General features: G+C 57.5%; 1 protein-coding gene across 5 annotated transcripts in view; it reads left to right on the forward strand.

The window, feature by feature from the left end:
• The first annotated feature begins 8,494 nt into the window (after positions 1–8,494).
• The window catches only part of CSPG5 (chondroitin sulfate proteoglycan 5), a 104,970-nt gene continuing 86,335 nt past the window's right edge, over positions 8,495–27,129 (forward strand). For 4 of the 5 annotated variants that reach the window (XM_040355334.1, XM_040355336.1, XM_040355335.1 and 1 more), the window contains exons 1-2: positions 8,495–8,621; positions 14,662–16,216. In XM_040355334.1, coding sequence (XP_040211268.1) covers positions 8,561–8,621; positions 14,662–16,216 — 1,616 coding nt within the window. In that variant the 5' untranslated portion in view covers positions 8,495–8,560. The remainder of the gene's footprint in view (positions 8,622–14,661; positions 16,217–27,129) is intronic. The other variant, XM_040355338.1, reaches the window with a different exon arrangement.

Below are 27,129 nucleotides of genomic sequence, written 5' to 3' on the forward strand. Positions count from 1 at the left end.
CGGGCCCAGGAGCTGACACTCCATCCCCACCGAGACACCGGGCCCAGGAGCTGACACTCCATCCCGAGACACCGGGCCCAGGAGCTGACACTCCACACCGAGACACCGGGCCCAGGAGCTGACACTCCACACCGAGACACCGGACCCAGGAGCTGACACTCCACACCGAGACACCGGGCCCAGGAACTGACACTCCACACCGAGACACCGGGCCCAGGAGCTGACACTCCACACCGAGACACCGGGCCCAGGAGCTGACACTCCACACCGAGACACCGGGCCCAGGAGCTGACACTCCATCCACACCGAGACACCGGGCCCAGGAGCTGACACTCCACCCCGAGACACCGGGCCCAGGAGCTGACACTCCACACCGAGACACCGGGCCCAGGAGCTGACACTCCACACCGAGACACCGGGCCCAGGAGCTGACACTCCACCCCGAGACACCGGGCCCAGGAGCTGACACTCCACACCGAGACACCGGGCCCAGGAGCTGACACTCCACACCGAGACACCGGGCCCAGGAGCTGACACTCCATCCCGAGACACCGGGCCCAGGAGCTGACACTCCATCCCGAGACACCGGGCCCAGGAGCTGACACTCCACACCGAGACACCGGGCCCAGGAGCTGACACTCCATCCCGAGACACCGGGCCCAGGAGCTGACACTCCACACCGAGACACCGGGCCCAGGAGCTGACACTCCATCCCCACCGAGACACCGGGCCCAGGAACTGACACTCCACACCGAGACACCGAGCCCAGGAGCTGACACTCCACCCCCACCGAGACACCGGGCCCAGGAGCTGACACTCCACACCCACCGAGACACCGGGCCCAGGAGCTGACACTCCTTCCCCACCGAGACACCGGGCCCAGGAGCTGACACTCCACACCGAGACACCGGACCCAGGAGCTTACACTCCATCCACACCGAGACACCGGGCCCAGGAGCTGACACTCTTCCCCCCGAGACACTGGGCCCAGGAGCTGACACTCCACCCCGAGACACCGGGCCCAGGAGCTGACACTCCACCCCCACCGAGACACCGGGCCCAGGAGCTGACACCCCACACCGAGACACCGGGCCCAGGAGCTGACACTCCACACCGAGACACCGGGCCCAGGAGCTGACACTCCATCCCCACCGAGACACCGGGCCCAGGAGCTGACACCCCACACCGAGACACCGGGCCCAGGAGCTGACACCCCACACCGAGACACCGGGCCCAGGAGCTGACACTCCATCCACACCGAGACACCGGACCCAGGAGCTGACACTCCATTCACACCGAGACACCGGGCCCAGGAGCTGACACTCCACACCGAGACACCGGGCCCAGGAGCTGACACTCCACACCGAGACACCGGGCCCAGGAGCTGACACTCCACACCGAGACACCGGGCCCAGGAGCTGACACTCCAAACCGAGACACCGGGCCCAGGAGCTGACACTCCACACCGAGACACCGGGCCCAGGAGCTGACACTCCACACCGAGACACCGGGCCCAGGAGCTGACACTCCATCCACACCGAGACACCGGGCCCAGGAGCTGACACTCCACCACCACCGGGCCCAGGAGCTGACACTCCACACCGAGACACCGGGCCCAGGAGCTGACACTCCATCCACACCGAGACACCGGGCCCAGGAGCTGACACTCCACACCGAGACACCGGACCCAGGAGCTGACACTCCACACCGAGACACCGGGCCCAGGAGCTGACACTCCATCCACACCGAGACACCGAGCCCAGGAGCTGACAGTCCACACCGAGACACCGGGCCCAGGAGCTGACACTCCACACCGAGACACCGGGCCCAGGAGCTGACACTCCATCCCCACCGAGACACCGGGCCCAGGAGCTGACAGTCCACACCGAGACACCGGGCCCAGGAGCTGACACTCCACACCGAGACACCGGGCCCAGGAGCTGACACTCCACACCGAGACACCGGGCCCAGGAGCTGACACTCCATCCCCACCGAGACACCGGGCCCAGGAGCTGACACTCCACCCCGAGACACCGGGCCCAGGAGCTGACACTCCACACCGAGACACCGGGCCCAGGAGCTGACACTCCATCCACACCGAGACACCGGGCCCAGGAGCTGACACTCCACACCGAGACATTAGGCCCAGGAGCTGACACTCCACACCGAGACACCGGGCCCAGGAGCTGACACTCCACACAGAGACACCGGGCCCAGGAGCTGACACTCCACACCGAGACACGGGCCCAGGAGCTGACACTCCACACAGAGACACCGGGCCCAGGAGCTGACACTCCACACCGAGACACCGGCCCAGGAGCTGACACTCCACAACGAGACACCGGGCCCAGGAGCTGACACTCCATCCACACACCGAGACACCGGGCCCAGGAGCTGACACTCCACACCGAGACACCGGGCCCAGGAGCTGACACTCCACCCCGAGACACCGGACCCAGGAGCTGACACTCCACACCGAGACACCGGGCCCAGGAGCTGACACTCCACACCGAGACACCGGGCCCAGGAGCTGACACTTCATCCACACCGAGACACAGGGCCCAGGAGCTGACACTCCACACCGAGACACCGGACCCAGGAGCTGAAACTCCACACCGAGACACCGGGCCCAGGAGCTGACACTCCATCCCGAGACACCGGGCCCAGGAGCTGACACTCCACACCGAGACACCGGGCCCAGGAGCTGACACTCCATCCCCACCGAGACACCGGGCCCAGGAGCTGACATTCCACACCCACCGAGACACCGGGCCCAGGAGCTGACACTCCACACCGAGACACCGGGCCCAGGAGCTGACACTCCACACCGAGACACCGGGCCCAGGAGCTGACACGCCACACCGAGACACCGGGCCCAGGAGCTGACACTCCACACCGAGACACCGGGCCCAGGAGCTGACACTCCACACCGAGACACCGGGCCCAGGAGCTGACACTCCACACCGAGACACCGGGCCCAGGAGCTGACACTCCACACCGAGACACCGGGCCCAGGAGCTGACACTCCACCCCGAGACACCGGGCCCAGGAGCTGACACTCCACACCGAGACACCGGGCCCAGGAGCTGACACTCCACACCGAGACACCGGGCCCAGGAGCTGACACTCCACCCCGAGACACCGGGCCCAGGAGCTGACACTCCACCCCGAGACACCGGGCCCAGGAGCTGACACTCCACACCGAGACACCGGGCCCAGGAGCTGACACTCCACACCGAGACACCGGGCCCAGGAGCTGACACTCCACACCGAGACACCGGGCCCAGGAGCTGACACTCCACACCGAGACACCGGGCCCAGGAGCTGACACTCCACACCGAGACACCGGGCCCAGGAGCTGACACTCCACACCGAGACACCGGGCCCAGGAGCTGACACTCCATCCCGAGACACCGGGCCCAGGAGCTGACACTCCATCCCGAGACACCGGGCCCAGGAGCTGACACTCCACCCCGAGACACCGGGCCCAGGAGCTGACACTCCACCCCTACCGGGCCCAGGAGCTGACACTCCACACCGAGACACCGGACCCAGGAGCTGACACTCCACACCGAGACACCGGGCCCAGGAGCTGACACTTCACCCCGAGACACCGGGCCCAGGAGCTGACACTCCATCCACACCGAGACACCGGGCCCAGGAGCTGACACTCCACACCGAGACACCGGGCCCAGGAGCTGACACTCCACACCGAGACACCGGGCCCAGGAGCTGACACTCCACACCGAGACACCGGGCCCAGGAGCTGACACTCCATCCCGAGACACCGGGCCCAGGAGCTGACACTTCACACCGAGACACCGGGCCCAGGAGCTGACACTCCACACCGAGACACCGGGCCCAGGAGCTGACACTCCATCCCGAGACACCGGGCCCAGGAGCTGACACTCCATCCCCACCGAGACACCGGGCCCAGGAGCTGACACTCCACACCGAGACACCGGGCCCAGGAGCTGACACTCCACACCGAGACACCGGGCCCAGGAGCTGACACTCCATCCACACCGAGACACCGGGCCCAGGAGCTGACACTCCACCCCGAGACACCGGGCCCAGGAGCTGACACTCCACACCGAGACACCGGGCCCAGGAGCTGACACTCCACCCAGAGACACCGGGCCCAGGAGCTGACACTCCACCCCTACCGGGCCCAGGAGCTGACACTCCACACCGAGACACCGGGCCCAGGAGCTGACACTCCACACCGAGACACCGGGCCCAGGAGCTGACACTCCACACCGAGACACCGGGCCCAGGAGCTGACACTCCACCCCGAGACACCAGGCCCAGGAGCTGACACTCCATCCCCACCGAGACACCAGGCCCAGGAGCTGACACTCCATCCCCACCGAGACACCGGGCCCAGGAGCTGACACTCCACACCGAGACACCGGGCCCAGGAGCTGACACTCCATCCACACCGAGACACCGGGCCCAGGAGCTGACACTCCATCCCGAGACACCGGGCCCAGGAGCTGACACTCCACCCACACCGAGACACCGGGCCCAGGAGCTGACACTCCATCCACACCGAGACACCGGGCCCAGGAGCTGACACTCCACCCACACCGAGACACCGGGCCCAGGAGCTGACACTCCATCCACACCGAGACACCGGGCCCAGGAGCTGACACTCCACACCGAGACACCGGACCCAGGAGCTGACACTCCACACCGAGACACCGGGCCCAGGAGCTGACACTCCATCCCCACCGAGACACCGGGCCCAGGAGCTGACACTCCATCCCCACCGAGACACCGGGCCCAGGAGCTGACACTTCACACCGAGACACCGAGCCCAGGAGCTGACACTCCACACCGAGACACCGGGCCCAGGAGCTGACACTCCATCCACACCGAGACACCGGGCCCAGGAGCTGACACTCCACACCGAGACACCGGGCCCAGGAGCTGACACTCCACACCGAGACACCGGGCCCAGGAGCTGACACTCCACACCGAGACACCGGGCCCAAGAGCTGACACTCCACACCGAGACACCGGGCCCAGGAGCTGACACTCCATCCACACCGAGACACCGGGCCCAGGAGCTGACACTCCACACCGAGACACCGGGCCCAGGAGCTGACACTCCACCCCGAGACACCGGGCCCAGGAGCTGACACTCCATCCCGAGACACCGGGCCCAGGAGCTGACACTCCACCCCGAGACACCGGGCCCAGGAGCTGACACTCCACCCCGAGACACCGGGCCCAGGAGCTGACACTCCACACCGAGACACCGGGCCCAGGAGCTGACACTCCACACCGAGACAACCGGGCCCAGGAGCTGACACTCCACACCGAGACACCGGGCCCAGGAGCTGACACTCCACACCGAGACACCGGGCCCAGGAGCTGACACTCCACACCGAGACACCGGGCCCAGGAGCTGACACTCCACACCGAGACACCGGGCCCAGGAGCTGACACTCCATCCACACCGAGACACCGGGCCCAGGAGCTGACACTCCACACCGAGACACCGGGCCCAGGAGCTGACACTCCACCCCTACCGGGCCCAGGAGCTGACACTCCACACCGAGACACCGGGCCCAGGAGCTGACACTCCACACCGAGACACCGGGCCCAGGAGCTGACACTCCATCCACACCGAGACACCGGGCCCAGGAGCTGACACTCCATCCACACCGAGACACCGGGCCCAGGAGCTGACACTCCACCCCCACCGAGACACCGGGCCCAGGAGCTGACACTCCATCCCGAGACACCGGGCCCAGGAGCTGACACCCCACACCGAGACACCGGGCCCAGGAGCTGACACTCCACACCGAGACACCGGGCCCAGGAGCTGACACTCCACACCGAGACACCGGGCCCAGGAGCTGACACTCCACACCGAGACACCGGGCCCAAGAGCTGACACTCCACACCGAGACACCGGGCCCAGGAGCTGACACTCCATCCACACCGAGACACCGGGCCCAGGAGCTGACACTCCACACCGAGACACCGGGCCCAGGAGCTGACACTCCACCCCGAGACACCGGGCCCAGGAGCTGACACTCCATCCCGAGACACCGGGCCCAGGAGCTGACACTCCACCCCGAGACACCGGGCCCAGGAGCTGACACTCCACCCCGAGACACCGGGCCCAGGAGCTGACACTCCACCCCGAGACACCGGGCCCAGGAGCTGACACTCCACACCGAGACACCGGGCCCAGGAGCTGACACTCCACACCGAGACACCGGGCCCAGGAGCTGACACTCCACACCGAGACACCGGGCCCAGGAGCTGACACTCCACACCGAGACACCGGGCCCAGGAGCTGACACTCCACACCGAGACACCGGGCCCAGGAGCTGACACTCCACACCGAGACACCGGGCCCAGGAGCTGACACTCCATCCACACCGAGACACCGGGCCCAGGAGCTGACACTCCACACCGAGACACCGGGCCCAGGAGCTGACACTCCACCCCTACCGGGCCCAGGAGCTGACACTCCACACCGAGACACCGGGCCCAGGAGCTGACACTCCACACCGAGACACCGGGCCCAGGAGCTGACACTCCACACCGAGACACCGGGCCCAGGAGCTGACACTCCATCCACACCGAGACACCGGGCCCAGGAGCTGACACTCCATCCACACCGAGACACCGGGCCCAGGAGCTGACACTCCACCCCCACCGAGACACCGGGCCCAGGAGCTGACACTCCATCCCGAGACACCGGGCCCAGGAGCTGACACCCCACACCGAGACACCGGGCCCAGGAGCTGACACTCCACACCGAGACACCGGGCCCAGGAGCTGACACTCCACACCGAGACACCGGGCCCAGGAGCTGACACTCCATCCACACCGAGACACCGGGCCCAGGAGCTGACACTCCCCACCGAGACACCGGACCCAGGAGCTGACACTCCACACAGAGACACCGGGCCCAGGATTTGACACTCCACACCGAGACACCGGGCCCAGGAGCTGACACTCCACACCGAGACACCGGGCCCAGGAGCTGACACTCCATCCACACCGAGACACCGGGCCCAGGAGCTGACACTCCACACCGAGACACCGGGCCCAGGAGCTGACACTCCACACCGAGACACCGGGCCCAGGAGCTGACACTTCACACCGAGACACCGGGCCCAGGAGCTGACACTCCACCCCGAGACACCGGGCCCAGGAGCTGACACTCCATCCACACCGAGACACCGGGCCCAGGAGCTGACACTCCACCCCGAGACACCGGGCCCAGGAGCTGACACTCCACACCGAGACACCGGGCCCAGGAGCTGACACTCCCCACCGAGACACCGGACCCAGGAGCTGACACTCCACACCGAGACACCGGGCCCAGGAGCTGACACTCCACACCGAGACACCGGGCCCAGGAGCTGACACTCCACCCCGAGACACCGGGCCCAGGAGCTGACACTCCATCCACACCGAGACACCGGGCCCAGGAGCTGACACTCCCCACCGAGACACCGGGCCCAGGAGCTGACACTCCACCCCGAGACACCGGGCCCAGGAGCTGACACTCCACCCCGAGACACCGGGCCCAGGAGCTGACACTCCACCCCGAGACACCGGGCCCAGGAGCTGACACTCCACACCGAGACACCGGGCCCAGGAGCTGACACTCCACACCGAGACACCGGGCCCAGGAGCTGACACTCCACACCGAGACACCGGGCCCAGGAGCTGACACTCCACACCGAGACACCGGGCCCAGGAGCTGACACTCCATCCACACCGAGACACCGGGCCCAGGAGCTGACACTCCATCCACACCGAGACACCGGGCCCAGGAGCTGACACTCCACCCCGAGACACCGGGCCCAGGAGCTGACACTCCACACCGAGACACCGGGCCCAGGAGCTGACACTCCATCCACACCGAGACACCGGGCCCAGGAGCTGACACTCCACCCCGAGACACCGGGCCCAGGAGCTGACACTCCACCCCGAGACACCGGGCCCAGGAGCTGACACTCCACCCCGAGACACCGGGCCCAGGAGCTGACACTCCACACCGAGACACCGGGCCCAGGAGCTGACACTCCATCCATGCCGGGAATACAATGTATCAGACGGGACATTTCAGGGTCAGGTTTGGATGTTGATTGTTTGTACTGCGCTCCCCTCTATGTGAGCGCCATCTGCAGGGACAGTACCCCCCGGTGGTCTCGGGGAGGGTGGTATGGGGGGGGGGGAGTCGCCTCTCTTGAGCCCCTCTAATGGGCAGATAATTAAAGAGCGATTGATTGTGGCGGGGGAAGGAGAGCGGCTCCATTGCCCCCCCCTCTCCTCTCCATCCCTCCCCCCCCTCATCCCCATCCCCCCCCCATCTCCATCCCTCCTCAGCAGCAGAAGCATTAGGCAGAGTGAAGAGGCTGCAGCTCAGGACACAATGTCCCCCCAGCCTGTCCCTGCACGGTGCCCAGGGGCCACACAGCACATCTGGGGCTGAACCCCCCCCCACTCCACCCCCCCACCACCATCACCACGACGACTCTCCGCAGACCCCCCTCCCGCCTCCGCCACACAGCGATCTCTGACCATGGAGGGCAGGAGCCTGGCTGCACTTCTCTGCTGGGTGGTTGTCCTGTGCACAGCTGGAGGTAAGTGACCCTATGGGGGGGGGGGGGGTAACTGTCTGTGCGGGGCTCGTCCACCCCCCACCTGTCTTACATTGCTGCCATCCACCACACCTGGCGCGCTCATTTCTGCACCGCAGGCGCTTCTCCGCCAAGAGATTACTGCAATTTAACCCTTTTATGGGGCACCAAAATGGGGAGGGGGGCAAAAAAAAGGGAAAGGGGGGGGCAATTAAAAAAGAAGGGGGTGGGGGGGACATCATCTCATTTTGCAAAGCCTTCCGCCGCGCCAACTGTGTTAACCCTCCCCGCGCCAGGCTGGGTCCCTCCCATCTACCCCTCAGCCCCCTAGCAACACCACTCTCCCGTGCGCTGAGGGTTCGTGGCGCCGCCGCCGCCGCGGCTAAACGTTGCGGATAATCTCAGATTTGGGGGCAGAATAGGATTTGTTTTTCATTTGTATTTTTTTTGCCAGAGAATTGTATTTACTGGAAACGACATCTAATGCAGAATTCTGTTGCCCCCCCTCCCCCCACTTACACCCCTCAGCCCCCCTTCCCTCCCACTTATACCCCTCTGCCCCCCACTTACACCCCTCTGCCCCCCTTCCCCCCTAGTTACATCCCTGTGCTCCCCTTCCCCTCACTTATACCCCTTTGCCCCCCTTCCCCTCACTTATACCCCTTTGCCCCCCTTCCCCCCACTTACACCCCTCCTACCCCCTTCTCCCCACCACTTACACCCCTCTGCCCCCCTCCACCCCACTTACACCCCTCCAACCCCCTTCCCCACACTTACACCCCTCTGACCCCCTTCTCCCCACCACTTACACCCCTCCGCCCTACTTACACCCCTCTGCCACCCCTCCCCCCACTTACACCCCTCTGCCCCCCTTCCCCCCCACTTACACCCCTCTGCCACCCCTCCCCCCACTTACACCCCTCTGCCCCCCTTCCCTCCCTCTGCCCCCCACTTACAGCCTTTTGCCCCCCTTCCCCTCCCACTTACACCCCTCCACCTTACTTACACCCCTCTGCCCCCCTTCCCGCACTTACACCCCTCTGCCTCCCCCACCACTTACACCCCTCTGCCCCACTTACACCCCTCTGCCCCCCCAAGTTACACCCCTCTGCCACCCTTCTCCTGCACTTACATCCCTCTGCCACCCTTCCCCCAGCATTTACACCCCTCTGCCCCCCTTCCCCCACTTACACCCCTCCGATCCCCTTCCCCCCCACTTACACCCCTCTGACCCCCTTCCCCCACCACTTACACCCCTTCGCCCTACTTACACCCCTATGCCCCCCTTCCCCCCCACTTACACCCCTCTGCCCCCCTTCCCCCACCACTTACACCCCTCTGCCCTACTTACACCCCTATGCCCCCCTTCCCCCCTCTGCCCCCCTTCCCCTCCCACTTACACCCCTCTGCCACCCTTCCCCTGCACTTACACCCCTCTGCCCCCCTTCCCCCACTTACACCCCTCTTCCCCCCTTGCCCCCCACTTACACCCCTCTGACCCCCTTCTTCCCACCACTTACACCCCTATGCCCCCTTCCCCCCCACCACTTACACCCCTCCGACCTCCTTCCCCTCCCACTTACACCCCTCTCCCCCACTTACTCCCCTCTGCCCCCCTTCCCCTTCCACTTACACCCCTCCGCCTTACTTACACCCCTCTGCCACCTTCCCCCACTTACACCCCTCCGACCCCCTTTCCTCCACCACTTACACCCCTCCGCCCTACTTACACCCCTCTGCCCCCCTCCCCCCACACTTACACCCCTCTGCCCCCCCACTTACACCCTTCTGCCCCCTTCCCCCCACTTACACCCCTCTGCTACCCTTCCCCCGCACTTACACCCCTCTGCCCTCTTTCCCCTCCACTTACACCCCTCTGCCCCCCTCCCTCCCTTCCTCCAGTCAATCGGCGGTTAACGTTCCTGGAGAAAGGGAGCGCAGACCCCCAGTCACTAGGCAGACGGAGGGCGTCACACGGCGTGAGATTTATCGGTAATGACACGTGCCATGAATATGTAATACGGGCAATTATTGGCGTTCACCGGGGCCGGCCTGGAGGCTGCGGAATTCCTCCGGACCGCAACTGGTGAACGGGGACGCCATAAAACAATGGAGACGGCGACAAATGACAGCGCTCCGCGTTATTATATCACACGCCCAATCAAGGCCAGCCGGTGACATTTTTGGCGTTGGTCGCACATTGGCTGGGGTCAGGGTGGCTCAGGCCCAACCATGGATGGGGTGGGGGGGGGGGCAGGGGGTACGGGGGGGGGGATTTAAATTTGACACCACCATTCTCTTTGAGAAAAATTCCAGTTTTGTTAATCAAAGCATATCAGGTATATTAGTTGTGGTCGTTGCCGATTCTTACCCGCATCTGTTCTGTAAATACTGAGCCAGGCCGAGGTGTTGCCCTTGTTGAAATCTTCCTAAATGAGTCCTGAGTGGGGGGCGGGGGGGGGGGGTCACGTGTGTTGAAATGGCCACTTGTCCCCATCAGAATCCATTGTAACAGGGTGACAACCAGGGCCGGGACAAGGGTTGGGGCAGAAGGGTCGGCTGCCCTGGGCGCAGCATGGATTGTAGGGATGGGGAACTGCAAGCTCCTTCCACTATAAGGCTGACAGGAGTAGTGACAGCGGCATTGCTACTTCTGTCAGCCCAGTGCTGGAAGCGGCAACGATAGATAGAGGAGGTGCTGGCTGTGCTCTCTCTCCCCCTCCTTCTGGGGGCACTGCAAGCTCCTTTTACTATAAGTCTGACAGGAGTAGTGACAGCGGCATCACTACTTCTGTCAGCCCAGTGCTGGAAGCTGCAAGGAGAGATGGAGAGAATCGGGAGGAGGTGCAGGCTGTGATCTCTCTCCCCTCCTCCTCCTCTTGGGGGGCACTGCAAGCTGCTTCTACTATAAAGCTGATGGGAGTAGTGACAGCGACATCACTATTTGCGGCAAGGTATATGTGGAGAGAGCTGGGAGGAGATGCGGGCTGTGCTCTATTTCCACCTCCCCCTCTTTGGGGGGGGGGGGAGCACTGCAAGCTCCTTCTACTAAAGGCGGCATCACTACTTCTGTCAGCCCAGCGCTGGAAGCGGAAAAGAGAGGTAGAGAGAGCTGGGGGAAGGTGCAGGCTGTGCTCTCTCTCCCTCTCCTCCTCCTATTGGGGGCACTGCAAGCTCTTTCTACTATAAGGCTGACAGGAGTAGTGAAGGCGGCATCACTACTTCTGTCAGCCCAGCGCTGGAAGCGGCAACGATAGGTGAAAAGAGCCTGGGGGAAGGTGCAGGCTGTGCTCTCTCTCCCCCTCCTCCTCCTCTTGGGGGGCACTGCAAGCTCCTTCCACGATAAGGCTGACAGGAGTAGTGACAGCAACATCGGTACTTCTGTCAACCCAGTGCTGGAAGCGGCAACGATAGGTGGAAAGAGCCTGGGAGGAGGTGCGGGCTGTGCTCTTTCTCCCCCTCCTCCTGGGGGGCACTGCAAGCTCCTTTTACTATAAGTCTGACAGGAGTAGTGAAAGTGGCATCGCTACTTCTGTCCGCCCAGCGCTGAAAGCGGCAAGGAGAGGTGGAGAGATCCGGGAGGAGGTGCGGGCTGTGCTCTCTCTCCCCCTCCTCCTCCACTTTGGGGGCGCTGCATGCTTCTTTCACTATAAGGCTGACAGGAGTAGTGACAGTGGCATCACTACTTCTGTCAGCCCAGCGCTGGAAGCGGCAAAGAGAGATGGGGAGATACGGGAGGAGGTGCAGGCTGTGCTCTCTCTCCTCCTCCTCTTTGGGGGCGCTGCATGCTCCTTTTACTATAAGTCTGACAATAGTAGTGACAGTGGCATCACTACTCCTGTCAGCCCAGTGCTGGAAGCGGCAAGGAGAGACGGAGAGATCCGGGAGGAGGTGCGGGCTGTGCTCTCTCTCCCCCTCCTCCTCCTCTTGGGGGGCGCTGCAAGCTCCTTCTACTATAAGACTGACAGAGGTTGTGATGTCGCTGTCACTACTCCTGTCAGTCTTATAGCAGAAGAAGCTTGCAGCGCCCCCCAAGAGGAGGGGAAAGGGAGAGAGAGAGCACGGCCTGCACCCTCTCCTGGCTCTTTCCACCTCTCCTTGCCGCTTTTTAGCTCTGGGGCTGACAGAAGTAGTGATGCCGCTGTCACTACTCCTGTCAGCCCAGCGATAGGAGGAGGAGAGAGTCTGGAGGAGGTGCGGGCTGTGCTCTCTCCCCCCCCTTTTATGCTCACACATATTGAAGGATGGGGGCACAATAGGGCATCTTTGCCCTGGGCACTGGATGATCGTGTCCCGGCACTGGTGACAACACAGGAGCAGAATTGGGAGACAAGGAAGGAGCGTTGTCTCCTTATAACAGGAAGTGCTTGAGTAAGGACCCCCCGAGCACCAGGGTCTGTTGTCATAGAAGTTGCAGGTTTTATAAACACTAGGGTTGTCCCGATACCACTTTTTTAGGACCGAGTACAAGTACCAATACTTTTTTTAAAATGTGTCCCCAAATGCAGCCATGTCCCCCCACAAATGCAGCCATGTCCCCCCACATATCCAGCCATGTCCCCCCACATATGCAGCCATGTCCCCCCACAAATGCAGCCATGTCCCCCCCCACATATCCAGCCATGTCCCCCCCCACATATCCAGCCATGTCCCCCCCATATATGCAGCCATGTCCCCCCCATATATGCAGCCATGTCCCCCACATATGCAGCCATGTCCCCCCATATATGCAGCCATGTCCCCCCACATATGCAGCCATGTCCCCCACAGATGCAGCCATGTGCCCCACATAATGCAGCCATGTCCCCCCCCATATCCAGCCATGTCCCCCCCATATATGCAGCCATGTCCCCCCACAGATGCAGCCATGTCCCCCCATATCCAGCCATGTCCCCCCCATATGCAGCCATGTCCCCCCCATATATGCAGCCATGTCCCCCCCATATGCAGCCATGTCCCCCACATATGCAGCCGTGTCCCCCCCACAGATGCAGCCATGTCCCCCCACATATTGCAGCCATGTCCCCCCACAGATGCAGCCATGTCCCCCCATATGCAGCCATGTCCCCCCACACATGCAGCCATGTCCCCCCCATATCCAGCCATGTCCCCCCATATCCAGCCATGTCCCCCCCCCCCATATCCAGCCATGTCCCCCCCATATGCAGCCATGTCCCCCCCCATATGCAGCCATGTCTCCCCCATATGCAGCCATGTCTCCCCCCATATGCAGCCATGTCCCCCCCATATCCAGCCATGTCCCCCCCATATCCAGCCATGTCTCCCCCCGTATGCAGCCATGTCTCCCCCCATATGCAGCCATGTCCCCCCCATATCCAGCCATGTCCCCCCATATCCAGCCATGTCCCCCCATATCCAGCCATGTCCCCCCCATATCCAGCCATGTCCCCCCCATATGCAGCCATGTCCCCCCATATGCAGCCATGTCCCCCCATATGCAGCCATGTCTCCCCCCATATCCAGCCATGTCCCCCATATGCAGCCATGTCCCCCTTACCTGCATCCCGCCGCATCCCCGCTGCCGCCGACTGGTTAATACGCGCGGGGAACATCACCGCTTTCATTTGAATAGCTGTAATGATTCGTGCCGCGCTGCGTATAGACACTCCCCCTTGCTCGGGATTGGACAGTTCACCCGAGCAAGGGGGAGTGTCTATACGCAGCGCGGCGCGAATCATTACAGCTATTGAAATGAAAGCTGTGATGTTCCCCGCCCGTATTAACCAGTCGGCGGTGGCAGCAGCGGGGATGCGGTAGGATGCGGCGTAACGGCGGCGGCGGGGGGGGGGGTGGTATTTCGGATCTGGCATCGGGGGTATTTGTGGGAGTACAAGTACTCCCGCAAATACTCTGAATCGGTCCGGATATTGATACTAGTAACGGTATTGGGACAACCCTAATAAACCTTAGAATCAGCATGGGTTGTCTTACTTGAGTCTGAGGGCCACTTTTGCTGTACACACCAGACCTCCTTGGTCAGTGACCCCTTCTTACGTTGTCTTTTTTCGAACCTTTTTTTTAGATCCCAAAAACGGAAGCGATGTGTTGGGCTTCGATGAGCACGGGGACGACTCCTACAAGCCACCGGCGGCAGAGATTCTGGCCTCTCTTCTCGAAAAAGGAGTGCTAGATGTGGACAAGGCGACGATCCGGAGGACCGCATCCGCCGGAGAAGACAGTAACTCCTGGGGTGGAGCCAAGACCAAGAAGCCCCGGATCAAGCCACCCAAGGCCGCGGCGCCTACAGGAGCGGCGGCCTCGTCCCATGGAATCGCGTCCACCGAAAGCTCCGTCAAGCCGCGCTCCCCGCGGACGAACGCGGACAATAAGCCATCGGTTTGCGCGGGATGTAACGACGACGTTTACGCCAACAGAAAGTCTCCATCCCGCTCTTTGCTCTCGGAGCGCAGCGACGGGAACGACGAACCCGTCACCAGTCTGGTGTGGCCCGTTGGCCAAGGAACGGTTGACCTGGAGTTCAGGAAAAGTTTTGCCAAAGGAGATAAACCTTCCGCGGCGGAGAGTCAAGAAGACTCTGGAAGTGGCGACCCTCACATCAAGGTGCCCTCAAGCCAAGCCACCCGCGCCAGCTCGTCGGAAACCGGGTGGAACCTACGGGACTTGATGGATCTGGCCACCTCCGCACCTTCTCAGACCTCGACCGCCTGGAGCGACGCCGTGCTGAGCCCAGCTACGGAAAAAGCCATCAGCCCCGACTCGGCGGAAATCGACCACCTCCTGCAAGTGCCCAGAGAGACGTCGGTGCCGTCCCCGTCGCCTTCAGGTACTGAACTCGGCCGCGACCGCCACCTTCACCCGTCCCAGAAAGAGGTCAGTTTTGAGGCAGGGAAATCTCAGGGACCGTTCACCATATTGGAGAATGATGCGAGGCGGCCCGCAGCGCAGGGCGCTCAAGGGGGCACCGGTGTAACGGTGGTCACCGAAAAAAGCCAAGTAGATACTTTATCTACTGGCGCCCCAACTAACCGTCCGCCAAAACCCTCCGAACCCCCGTCTGACCTTACAGACATAGATTATAGGGACCCCTCCGATTTAGACGAGCACTTGGGCTACCCTCCAGGTGGTGACGCCACCAAGGGCTTCCATGATAGGCTCAGCCCCTGGCACAAGCACTTGCATTACGATGACTTTTCCCCCTTTGATTACCTTTACCCCACCCCTCCTTTCTACGCAGATGGATACGGGGAGGGGGGGATGGAGGACGACGACGAAGACGAGGACCTCGAGGACGCCGAGGACGACGACGACATCGCCGCCAAAGACGTTCGGAACTTCCCCAAGGCGGCCACTCCCCAGATACACACCGCGACAATCGACGAGAGGCCAACCGGCCGCCAGGACTTCCCCTTTCGCGGCGAGACGTACCCCAAGTCTCAGCCGGACGTCAACAAGGACCAAACGCAGACCGTGTCGGGGGCGGGCGAGAACGGGACCGAGTGCCGCAACGGCTACGTCAGGCGCAACAACTCCTGCAAGTCGCTGTGCGAGATCTACCCCACCTACTGCTACAACGGGGGTCAGTGCTACATCGTGGAGAACATCGGAGCCTTTTGCAGGTAAGTCGCTTCGGCTACCTACCGCTTTATCCTGCTTTTTATGTGTTTTTGATGCTTTTTTGAAGGTTTAATGAAGCGTGGCAAATGCCCTGTGCGTGTGTTCATTTTTGTTTTAAAGGGGACCAGTGGATCCCCGGCTCAGCTGTACCCCCACTCAGCAGATCCCTAGCTCATTAGTACTCTTGTTCAGCAGATCCCCAGCTTTTAAGGAACCCTAGTTCAGCAGATCCCCAATTTATTAGTGTCCTCGTTCAGCAGATCCCCAGCTCATTGGTACCCCTGTTCAGCAGATCCCCAGCTCATTGGTACCCCTGTTCAGCAGATCCCCAGCTTACTGATCCCTAGCCTATTAGTACCCTCGATTAACAGATCCCCAACTTATTAGCACCCTCGTTCAGCAGATCCCCAGATCATTGGTACCCTCGTTTAGCAGATCCCCAGATCATTGGTACCCTCGTTCAGCAGATCCCCAGATCATTGATACCCTCGTTCAGCAGATCCCCAGATCATTGGTACCCTCGTTCAGCAGATCCCCAGATCATTGGTACCCTCGTTCAGCAGATCCCCAGATCATTGATACCCCTGTTCAGCAGATCCCCAATTTATTAGTGTCCTCATTCAGCAGATCCCCAGCTCAATGGTACCCCTGTTCAGCAGATCCCCAGCTTATTGATCCCTAGCCTATTAGTACCCTTGTTTAACAGATCCCCAACTTATTAGTACCTTCATTCAGCAGATCCCCAGCCTATTAGTACCCCTGTTCAGCACATCCCTAAACTTATTAGCACCCTCGTTCAGCAGATCCCCAGATCATTGGTTCCCCTTGTTTAGCAGATCCCCAGATCATTGGTACCCTCGTTCAGCAGATCCCCAGATCATTGGTACCCTCGTTCAGCAGATCCCCAGATCATTGGTACCCTCGTTCAGCAGATCCCCAGATCATTGGTACCCTCGTTCAGCAGATCCCCAGATCATTGGTACCTCGTTCAGCAGATCCCCAGATCATTGGTACCCTCGTTCAGCAGAGCCCCAGATCATTGGTACCCTCGTTCAGCAGATCCCCAGATCATTGGTACCTTCGTTCAGCAGATCCCCAGATCATTGGTACCCTCGTTCAGCAGAGCCCCAGATCATTGGTACCCTCGTTCAGCAGATCCTCAGATCATTGATACCCTCGTTCAGCAGATCCCCAGATCATTGGTACCCTCGTTCAGCAGATCCCCAGCTCATTGGTACCCCTGTTCAGCAGATCCCCAATTTATTAGTGTCCTCATTCAGCAGATCCCCAGCTTATTGATCCCTAGCCTATTAGTACCCTCGATTAACAGATCCCCAACTTATTAGTACCTTCATTCAGCAGATCCCCAGCCTATTAGTACCCCTGTTCAGCAGATCCCCAACTTATTAGCACCCTCGTTCAGCAGATCCCCAGATCATTGGTACCCTCGTTCAGCAGATCCCCAGATCATTGGTACCCTCGTTCAGCAGATCCCCAGATCATTGGTACCCTCGTTCAGCAGAACCCCAGCTTATTAATACCCTCGTTCAGCTGATCCCCAAATTATTAGCACCCTTGTTCAGCAGATTCCCATTTTACTAGTACCCTCATTCAGCAGATCCCCAACTTATTAGTACCCTTGTTCAGTAGATCCCCTGCTCAGTAGTTCACCCAGCTCTGCTGATCCCCCACCCAATAGTAACCTCCAGCTCTACTGATCCCCCACTCAGTAGTAACCTCCAGCTCTGCTGATCCCCCACTCAGTAGTAACCTCCAGCTCTGCCGATCCCCAACTCAGTAGTAACCTCCAGCTCTGCTGATCCCCCATTCAGTAGTAACCTCCAGCTCTGCTGATCCCCCACTCAGTAGTAAGCTCCAGCTCTGCTGATCCCCCACTAAGTAGTAACCTTCAGCTCTGCTGATCCCCCACTCAGTAGTAACCTTCAGCTCTGTTGATCCCCCACTCAGTAGTAACCTCCAGCTCTGCTGATCCCCCACTCAGTAGTAACCTACAGCTCTGCTGATCTCCCACTCAGTAGTAACCTCCAGCTCTGCTGATCCCCCCACTCAGTAGTAACCTCCAGCTCTGCTGATCCCCCCACTCAGTAGTAACCTCCAGCTCTGCTGATCCCCCACTCAGTAGTAACCTCCAGCTCTGCTGATCCCCCACTCAATAGTAACCTCCAGCTCTGCTGATCCCCCAAATCAGTAGTAACCTTAAGCCCTGCTGATCCCCCACTCAGTAGTAACCTCCAGCTCTGCTGATCCCCCACTCAGTAGTAACCTCCAGCTCTGTTGATCCCCCTCTCTCTCTGGTCCCCACCCATCTCCTGCTATATTTCTTCTTCCATGTTGTGCACCATGTGTGAGATCTGCTGCTTCCTCCTGCTCCGGTCCCCCAGCTCTGATCTTTCACCACTCAGTCCTCGCTCTCCGGTCCCCGCTCATCTTCCACTTTAGCATTCCCATGTTATGCACTGTGTGTACCGCCTGCTAGTCGCTTCGCTCCAGTCCGGAATCCCCCCCCCCCATGAGACAGAATAGCCAATTAGCATGCACCAGCACTATCACGCGATGGGAAGGAGAGAAAGTCACATGCTCCTCGGGGGCCGTCTTTAATATTGATTGGACCCTGGGCAAAACATGTCTTGGGGGCCCCCAAATCTCACTCTCCACCTGCTCTGAGACATACAATAATAAATAGCATCTAGACTCAAAATCAGTTTACTGTATCAGATCAGGCAGCAATTGTGATGGGTTGCTAGAGGTTAGAGCGTATCATTATCGCTTACTGACTGGTTGCTAGAGGTTACAGCACACGTTACGGCTCACTGACTAGTTGCTAGAGGTTACATCACATGATTTCTGCTTGTTGATTGGTTGCTAGAGATTACTGTACGGTAATACTGCTCACTGGCTGGTTGCTAGAGGTTACAGCACACGTTACGGCTCAGTGACTAGTTGCTAGAGGTTACAGCACATGATTTCTGCTTGTTGATTGGTTGCTATAGATTACTGTACAGTAATGCTGCTCACTGACTGGTTGCTAGAGGTTACAGCACACATTACAACTCACTGACTAGTTGCTAGAGGTTACAGCACATGATTTCTGCTTGTTGATTGGTTGCTAGAGATTACTGTACAGTAATGCTGCTCACTGATTGGTTGCTAGAGGTTACAGCACACGTTACGACTCACTGACTAGTTGCTAGAGGTTACAGCACATGATTTCTGCTTGTTTATTGGTTGCTAGAGATTACTGTACAGTAATACTGCTCACTGATTGGTTGCTAGAGGTTACAGCACATTATCTCTACACTGCCTGCACACATCTTTCTGCGGGCGTAACGTATCTCCGATACGTTACGCCGCTGTAACTTTGGGCGCAAGTTCCGTATGCAGAAACAACTTGCGCCCTTAGCTACGGAGGCGTAACGTATGCGTTGGGGGCGTGTTTTATTTAAATTTCACTTGACCCCGCGTTTTCGACGTTTTTTTTATTGCGCCGTCCGTGAAATATCCCAGTGTGCATTGCTCCAAGGACGTATTGGATTCGACGTGAACGTAAATGACGTCCAGCCCTATTCGCGAACGACTTACGCAAACAACGTAAAATTTTGCAAACTCGGCGCGGGAACGACGGCCTTACGTAACATTAGCTACGCCGCATATAGCAGGGGTAACTATACGCCGAAAAAAGCCTAACGTAAACGACGTAAAAAAAATGCGCCGGCGGGACGTACGTTTCTGAATCGGCGGAAATACCTAATTAGCATATTCCTCGCGTAACTATACGGAATCGCCACCTAGCGGCCAGCGTGAATATGCAGCCTAACATACGACGGTGTAAGACACTTACGCCGGTCGGATCTTAGGGAGATCTATGCGTAACTGCGCTCCAGATACGCCGCCGTAATTTGAAATCCGCGCCCGCGTATCCTTACGCCGATTCTCAAAGGCAGATACGCTTAAAAAATAGGCTTCCCCCGCCGACGTAACTTGATTGCGGCGGCGTAGAATTGTGTGCAGTATTACGTTGGCCGCTAGGTGGCGCTTCCGTTGTTTTCGGCGTAGAATATGCAAATTACCTAGTTACGTCGATTCACGAACGTACGTGCGCCCGGCGGTAGTTTTTTTACGTCGTTTGCGTAAGTCATTTTCGGCGTAACGTTGCTCCTGCTATTAGGTGGCGCAGCCAATGGTAAGTACGGACGTTGTTCCCGCTTCGAAATTTGAATCGTTTGCGTAAGTCGTTCGCGAATAGGACTGGACGTAATTTACGTTCACGTCGAAACCAATACGTCGTTGCGCCGTACTTGGAAGCAATGCACACTGGGATATGTACACGGACGGCGCATGCGCCGTTCGTAAATCACGTCAGGTCATCACACATTAGCATAAAACACGCCCCCCCCTTCCCCATTTGAATAACGCATATCTTATGCCCGCATATCTTAGGCTGCATTCTTACGTTGGCCGCTAGGTGGCGTTCCCGTTGTGCTCTGCGTATAGTATGCAAATTGCATACTAACGCCGATTCACAACGTTGCGCGCCCCCTGCGTACGCAAGTTACGTCGTTTCCGTACGGCGTGTTTAGCGTAAGGCTGCCCCTTCTAATAGCAGGGGCAGCCAATGCTAAACTATACCCGGCGTTCCCGCGTCGCGACGTTCGAATTTTACGTCGTTTGTGTAAGTGAATCGTGAATGGCGCTGGACGCCATTCACGTTCACTTTGAAGCAAATGACGTCCTTGCGACGTCATTTGCCGCAATGCACGTCGGGAAAGTTTCCCGACGGAGCATGCGCTCTACGCTCGGCGCGCGAACGCGCCTAATTTAAATGATTCCCGCCCCCTACGGGATCATTTACATTAGGCGCCCTTACGCAGGGCAATTTTAAAGAGCGCACACGCAATTCACGGAGCTACTGCTCCGTGAATCGCGCGCAGCGCAGATAATTTGCGGGGGCGCAGGGCAAAAACGCTGCCCTGTGCCTCCGTAAAAAAGGGGCAAATTCTACCTGAATCTGGGCCAGGGTCTGCAGGTGAGTCCTCTGTACACAACAATAGGGCAGAGCTGGGCAGCATTAGTACCAGAACTTCACACTGAGATTTCAGGACACAGCACAGGACTGAAAATTTAAGGGAGAAGGGAATATAAACTGGGATAGTTGGCAAGTACGTGGCAGCATCTTTGGGCCCCACAACAAGGACTGGGGCCCAGGGCAGCTGCCCCTTTTGCCCTGATGCTCCTCCATACTAGGAAGTACTGGATATTGATCCTTGGTCTCCACTCTCCAGGTGGGGAGTTGAAGGAGAGCCGGTCGGGTGGCGGTCACGTAACAATGCCCCGCGTTGGGGGCGGTTCAAGTCGCTCCCTTATCTGGTGTATCTCCAAGGGAACCTGGGCTCGGTAAGTCGCCCACTTATGACGAGGCGCCCCTCGCGATTTATTTATTTCACATCACAGAGAATGCGACGGGAGAAGTGAGACACCTTGGTGGTGGTGAATACATTAGGAGGGACCGGCGCGTTTGTGGTAAAGCAAAATATTTTACCGCGTGGCATCACAATGCGTAATCTGCAGGGTGGGGGGGGGAGCAGCCCATGCATCCGCGCTGCAGCGCACCTCAGCGTACGTGCCGCGGGCCGCGTGGTAAAAAAAAAAAAAAAAAAGAAGAAAGAAAATTAGGTCATGTCTGTTTTTTCATGCGTTGAAGCGCGACGCGTTACGGCGGCTCGTTCGTTTTGATTGCCGAGCGCCTTAATGCATTCGTACGGTGTGAAGGGCCCCCCCCCGGGGGAACCCTTATTGGAGATGCAGACGAGTCGCGGCTCGTTCAGCCCCCCCCCCCCCAGCGATGTCTTGTAAACCCCCCTCCCCCCCCAAATCTTCCTATGGAATGGCTAGAGATAAAAGAGCCCCCCTCCCCCCATTGTGTCCGCCCGTCACGTATGATTGGCTGCTGCGTAGATGTGACATTGCTGCGCGCTCCGATGACAGCTGTTGGTGTCCTGGAATGCGGCTGATGTGACACTATGGATCCATTGTTGTCATTTCCATAACAATTGGGATTAATGAGTGAATGATCGTCGCGGGGGGGGGGGGGGGGGCGCAGAATAATAGCAGATGACTGTTAGTGACCTCCGAATGATGGCGGTGACCCCCCCCCAGCCAGCTGTCCCCGAATCCGGCTCGCCGTATTGTGTCTGAGACCCTCCACGTCACCGCCCAGCCTGACGCCTCATCACTACTGGGAATGGTAACAATGTAACTAGATGGGAGGAATTTCTTAGGATATTTATGATATACAGAGACCCCCAGCCAGCTGTCCCTGAATCCGAGGCCCTCCATCAGTGCCCCCCTCACTAGAGGTCCCCCATTAGTGTCCCCATCATAAGAGGTCCCCCATCAGTAGAGGTCTGCATCAGTGTTCACCTCATTAGAGGCCCTCAATCAGTGTCCCCAACCTTAGAGGTCCCCCACCAATGTCCTCATTATTAGAGGTCCCCAACACTGTCCCCCTTTAAAGGCCCTTTCCATTAGTGTCTGCCTCATTAGAGGTCCCCCATCAGTGTCCCCCCCATTAGAGCTCCCCCATCAGTGTCCCCATCAATAGAGCTCCCCTATCAGTGTCCGCCCATTTGAGGCCCCCCATCAGTGTCCCCCTCATTAGAGGCCCCCACCAATGTCCCCATTATTAGAGGTCCCCCACCAATGTCCCCATTATTAGAGGTCCCCAACACTGTCCCCCTTTAAAGGCCCTTTCCATTAGTGTCTGCCTCATTAGAGGTCCCCCATTAGTGTCCCCATCATTAGAGGTTCTCTATCAGTGTCCACGCCATAAGAGGTCCCCCATCAGTGTCCCCATCATTAGAGGTCCCCCATCAGTGTCCCCATCATTAGAAGTCCCTCCATCAGTGTCCCCATCATTAGAACAAGCGAGGAAATGAACGAGCGAGGAAATGAATGAGCGAGGAAATGAATGAGCGAGGAAATGAATGAGCGAGGAAATGAACAAACGAGGAAATGAACGAGTGAGGAAATAAATAAACAAGGAAATTAAGGAGCGAAGGAAATGAAGGAGTGAGGAAATAAACGAGCGAGGAATTAAACGAGCGAGGAAATGAATGAACGAGAAAATGAACGAACAAGGAAATGAACGAAGGAGGAAATGAACGAGCAAGGAAATTAATGAGCGAGGAAATGAACGAAGGAGGAAATGAATAAGCGAGGGAATGAAATGAACAAACGAGGAAATGAACGAGCGAGGAAATGAATGAGCGAGGAAACAAACAAGGAAATTAATGATCGAGGAAATGAACGAGCAAGGAAACAAACAAGGAAATTAACGAGCAAGGAAATAAACGAGCGAGGAAACGAAAAAGGAAATGAATGAGTGAGGAAACAAACAAGGAAATTAATGATCGAGGAAATGAACGAGCAAGGAAATAAACGAGCGAGGAAACGAAAAAGGAAATGAATGAGTGAGGAAATGAACGAGCGTGGAAATGAAGGAGCGAGGAAATGAAAGAACAAGGAAATGAAGGAGCGAGGAAATGAAAGAACAAGGAAATGAAGGAGCGAGGAAATGAACGAGCGAGGAAACGAAAAAGGAAATGAATGAGTGAGGAAATGAACGAGCGTGGAAATGAGCAAGGAAATGAGGGAGGAAATGAACGAGGGAGGAAATGAACGAGTGAGGAAATGAATGAGCAAGGAAATGAACGAACGAGGAGTTAAAAGAGCAAGGAAATGAAAGAGCGAGGAAAAGCGAGGAAATGAACGAGCGAGAAAATTAATGAATGAGGAAATTAATGAGTGAGGAAATGAAAGAATGAGGAAATGAAGCAGCGACAAAATGAACGAGCGAGGAAATTAACAAACGAGGAAATGAACAAACGGGGAAATGAACGAGCTAGGAAATAAATAAACAAGGAAATTAAGGAGCGAAGGAAATGAACAAACAAGGAAATGACGGAGCTAGGAAATAAAGGAGTGAGGAAATAAACGAGCGAGCGAGGAAATAAACGAGCAAGGAAATGAATGAACGAGAAAATGAACGAATGAGGAAAAGAACGAGCAAGGAAATGAACGAGCAAGGAAATTAACGAGCGAGGAAATGAACGAAGGAGGAAATGAATAAGCGAGGGAATGAAATGAACAAACGAGGAAATGAACGAGCGAGGGAATGAACGCGCGAGAAAACGAACGAGGAAATGAATGAGCGAAGAAACAAACAAGGAAATTAATGAGCGAGGAAATGAACGAGCAAGGAAACGAACAAGGAAATGAACGAGCAAGGAAATAAACGAGCGAGGAAATGAGGGAGGAAATGAACGAGGGAGGAAATGAACGAGTGAGGAAATGAACGAGCAAGGAAATGAACGAACGAGGAATGAACAAACAAGGAGATGAAAGAGCAAGGAAATGAAAGAGCGAGGAAAAGCGAGGAAATGAACGAGTGAGAAAATGATGAATGAGGAAATTAATGAGTGATGAAATGAAAGAGCAAGGAAATGAAAGCGGAGGAAATGAAAGAATGAGGAAATGAAGGAGCGACAAAATGAACGAGCGAGGAAATGAACGAGTGAGGAAATGAACGAACGAGGAAATGAAGGAGCGACAAAATGAAGGAGCGAGGAAATGAAGGAGCGAGGAAATGAAAGAACGAGGAAATGAAGGAGCGAGGAAATGAAGGAGCGAGGAAATGAAGGAGCGAGGAAATGAAGGAGCGAGGAAATGAAGGAACGAGGAAATGAAGGAGCGAGGAAATGAAAGAACGAGGAAATGAAGGAGCGAGGAAATGAAGGAGCGAGGAAATGAAGGAGCGAGGAAATGAAGGAGCGAGGAAATGAAGGAGCGAGGAAATGAAGGAGCGAGGAAATGAAGGAACGAGGAAATGAACGAGCGTGGAAATGAAAGAATGAGGAAATTAATGAGTGAGGAAATGAAAGAGCGAGGAAATGAAAAAGCGAGGAAATGAACGAGCGAGGAAATGAAGAGTGAGGAAACAAGCAAGGAAACGAGCGAGGAAATTAAAAAGCGAGGAAACTAACGAGCGAGGAAACGAACGAGCGAGGAAACGAACGGTCCTCTTTACACTGATAGCAGGACGCCGCAGGCTGCAATGTGCGCTGACATTCGTCCTCCCCCACACTTCTCTTACGTTTAGGAAATTCTCCAGTTTCACTTAAAACCGTCGACTTCACGTGGAAAGAATTTGCAGTTGGGAAGTGATCCTGGCAGAGCCGCGTCCTCGGCTGATGATGGCGGATTTACATGTCCGCTGAATCCGAAGAGAGAATGCAAAGTCTGAATTTAAACGCATGCCGTGCGTTTATTAGACTACAAAATACCGCTCTCTAGTGATTGGATAGGCTGCATTCTCTGTGATGTCACCGCTCTCTAGTGATTGGATAGGCTGCATTCTCTGTGATGTCATCGCTCTCTAGTGATTGGATAGGCTGCATTCTCTGTGATGTCATCGCTCTCTAGTGATTGGATAGGCTGTATTCTCAGTGATGTCATCGCTCTCTAGTGATTGGATAGGCTGCATTCTCAGTGATGTCATCGCTCTCTAGTGATTGGGTAGGCTGCATTCTCAGTGATGTCACCGCTCTCTAGTGATTGGATAGGCTGCATTCTCAGTGATGTCATCGCTCTCTAATGATTGGATAGGCTGCCTTCTCAGTGATGTCACCGTTCTCTAGTGAATGGATAGGCTGCCTTCTCAGTGATGTCACCGCTCTCTAGTGATTGGATAGGCTGCATTCTCAGTGATGTCATTGGTCTCTAGTGATTGAATAGGCTGCATTCTCTGTGATGTCACCGCTCTCTAGTGATTGGATAGGCTGCCTTCTCAGTGATGTCACCGCTCTCTAGTGAATGGATAGGCTGCATTCTCAGTGATGTCACCGCTCTCTAGTGAATGGATAGGCTGCATTCTCAGTGATGTCACCGCTCTCTAGTGATTGGATAGGCTGCATTCTCAGTGATGTCACCTCTCTCTAGTGATTGGATAGGCTGCATTCTCAGTGATGTCACCGCTCTCTAGTGATTGGATAGGCTGCATTCTCAGTGATGTCACCGCTCTCTAGTGATTGGATAGGCTGCATTCTCAGTGATGTCACCGCTCTCTAGTGATTGGATAGGCTGCATTCTCAGTGATGTCACCGCTCTCTAGTGATTGGATAGGCTGCATTCTCAGTGATGTCACCGCTCTCTAGTGATTGGATAGGCTGCATTCTCAGTGATGTCATAGTACAGTGAATAGTGAAGAAGTAGGGAATTGGCAGTGGAGGAGGTGGTGACAGGTTCTCTTTCTGCAGATGCTCCTGTATAAGTTGGAGACAATATCCGTATTTCTTGAGTTTCTTGGCTGGCCGTGTTCGGCGGCGGTAGTTGGCAGGACGCTTTGCTCCTACTCTCTGGGATCGATTAATTCCAGATTTCCTTCCTGTCCCCGGCTCTCCATCCAGCTCACATTTCTTTCTTATAAAACGTTTTTTTATTTTCGAGCTCTCTACCGGCGGTGAGTGTCCTGACCGTCGTCCCCTATGGCCGCACCATACAGTGCCATGAAAAAGTATTCATACCCCTTGAAATTTCCCACATTTTATATTTATATTTCCCTCCTGTTATATTGTAGAAGGTGCAGCTGTGACCGAGAATTGGCAGCAGACACATCTGAGAGCCAGACTGCGATGCACAGGGAATGGTTCAGATATGAGGTGTCCCCGTGTCCCTGGGGTGTCCCCCTTCCTGTCGGTATCAGCGCCGTATACTGTACAGGGGCCCAAGGATAGAAACTGAGGGAAGGTGCTGTTCATGGCAATCGGACCTTCACCTAGAGATGGGCCGGGTCTCTATATTTTCTTTTCATCTGATTTCTGAGGGTTGGACAGACCATTTA

Source organism: Rana temporaria, chromosome 5 (genome assembly GCF_905171775.1).
Source record: "Rana temporaria chromosome 5, aRanTem1.1, whole genome shotgun sequence".
Lineage (NCBI taxonomy): Eukaryota > Metazoa > Chordata > Amphibia > Anura > Ranidae > Rana > Rana temporaria.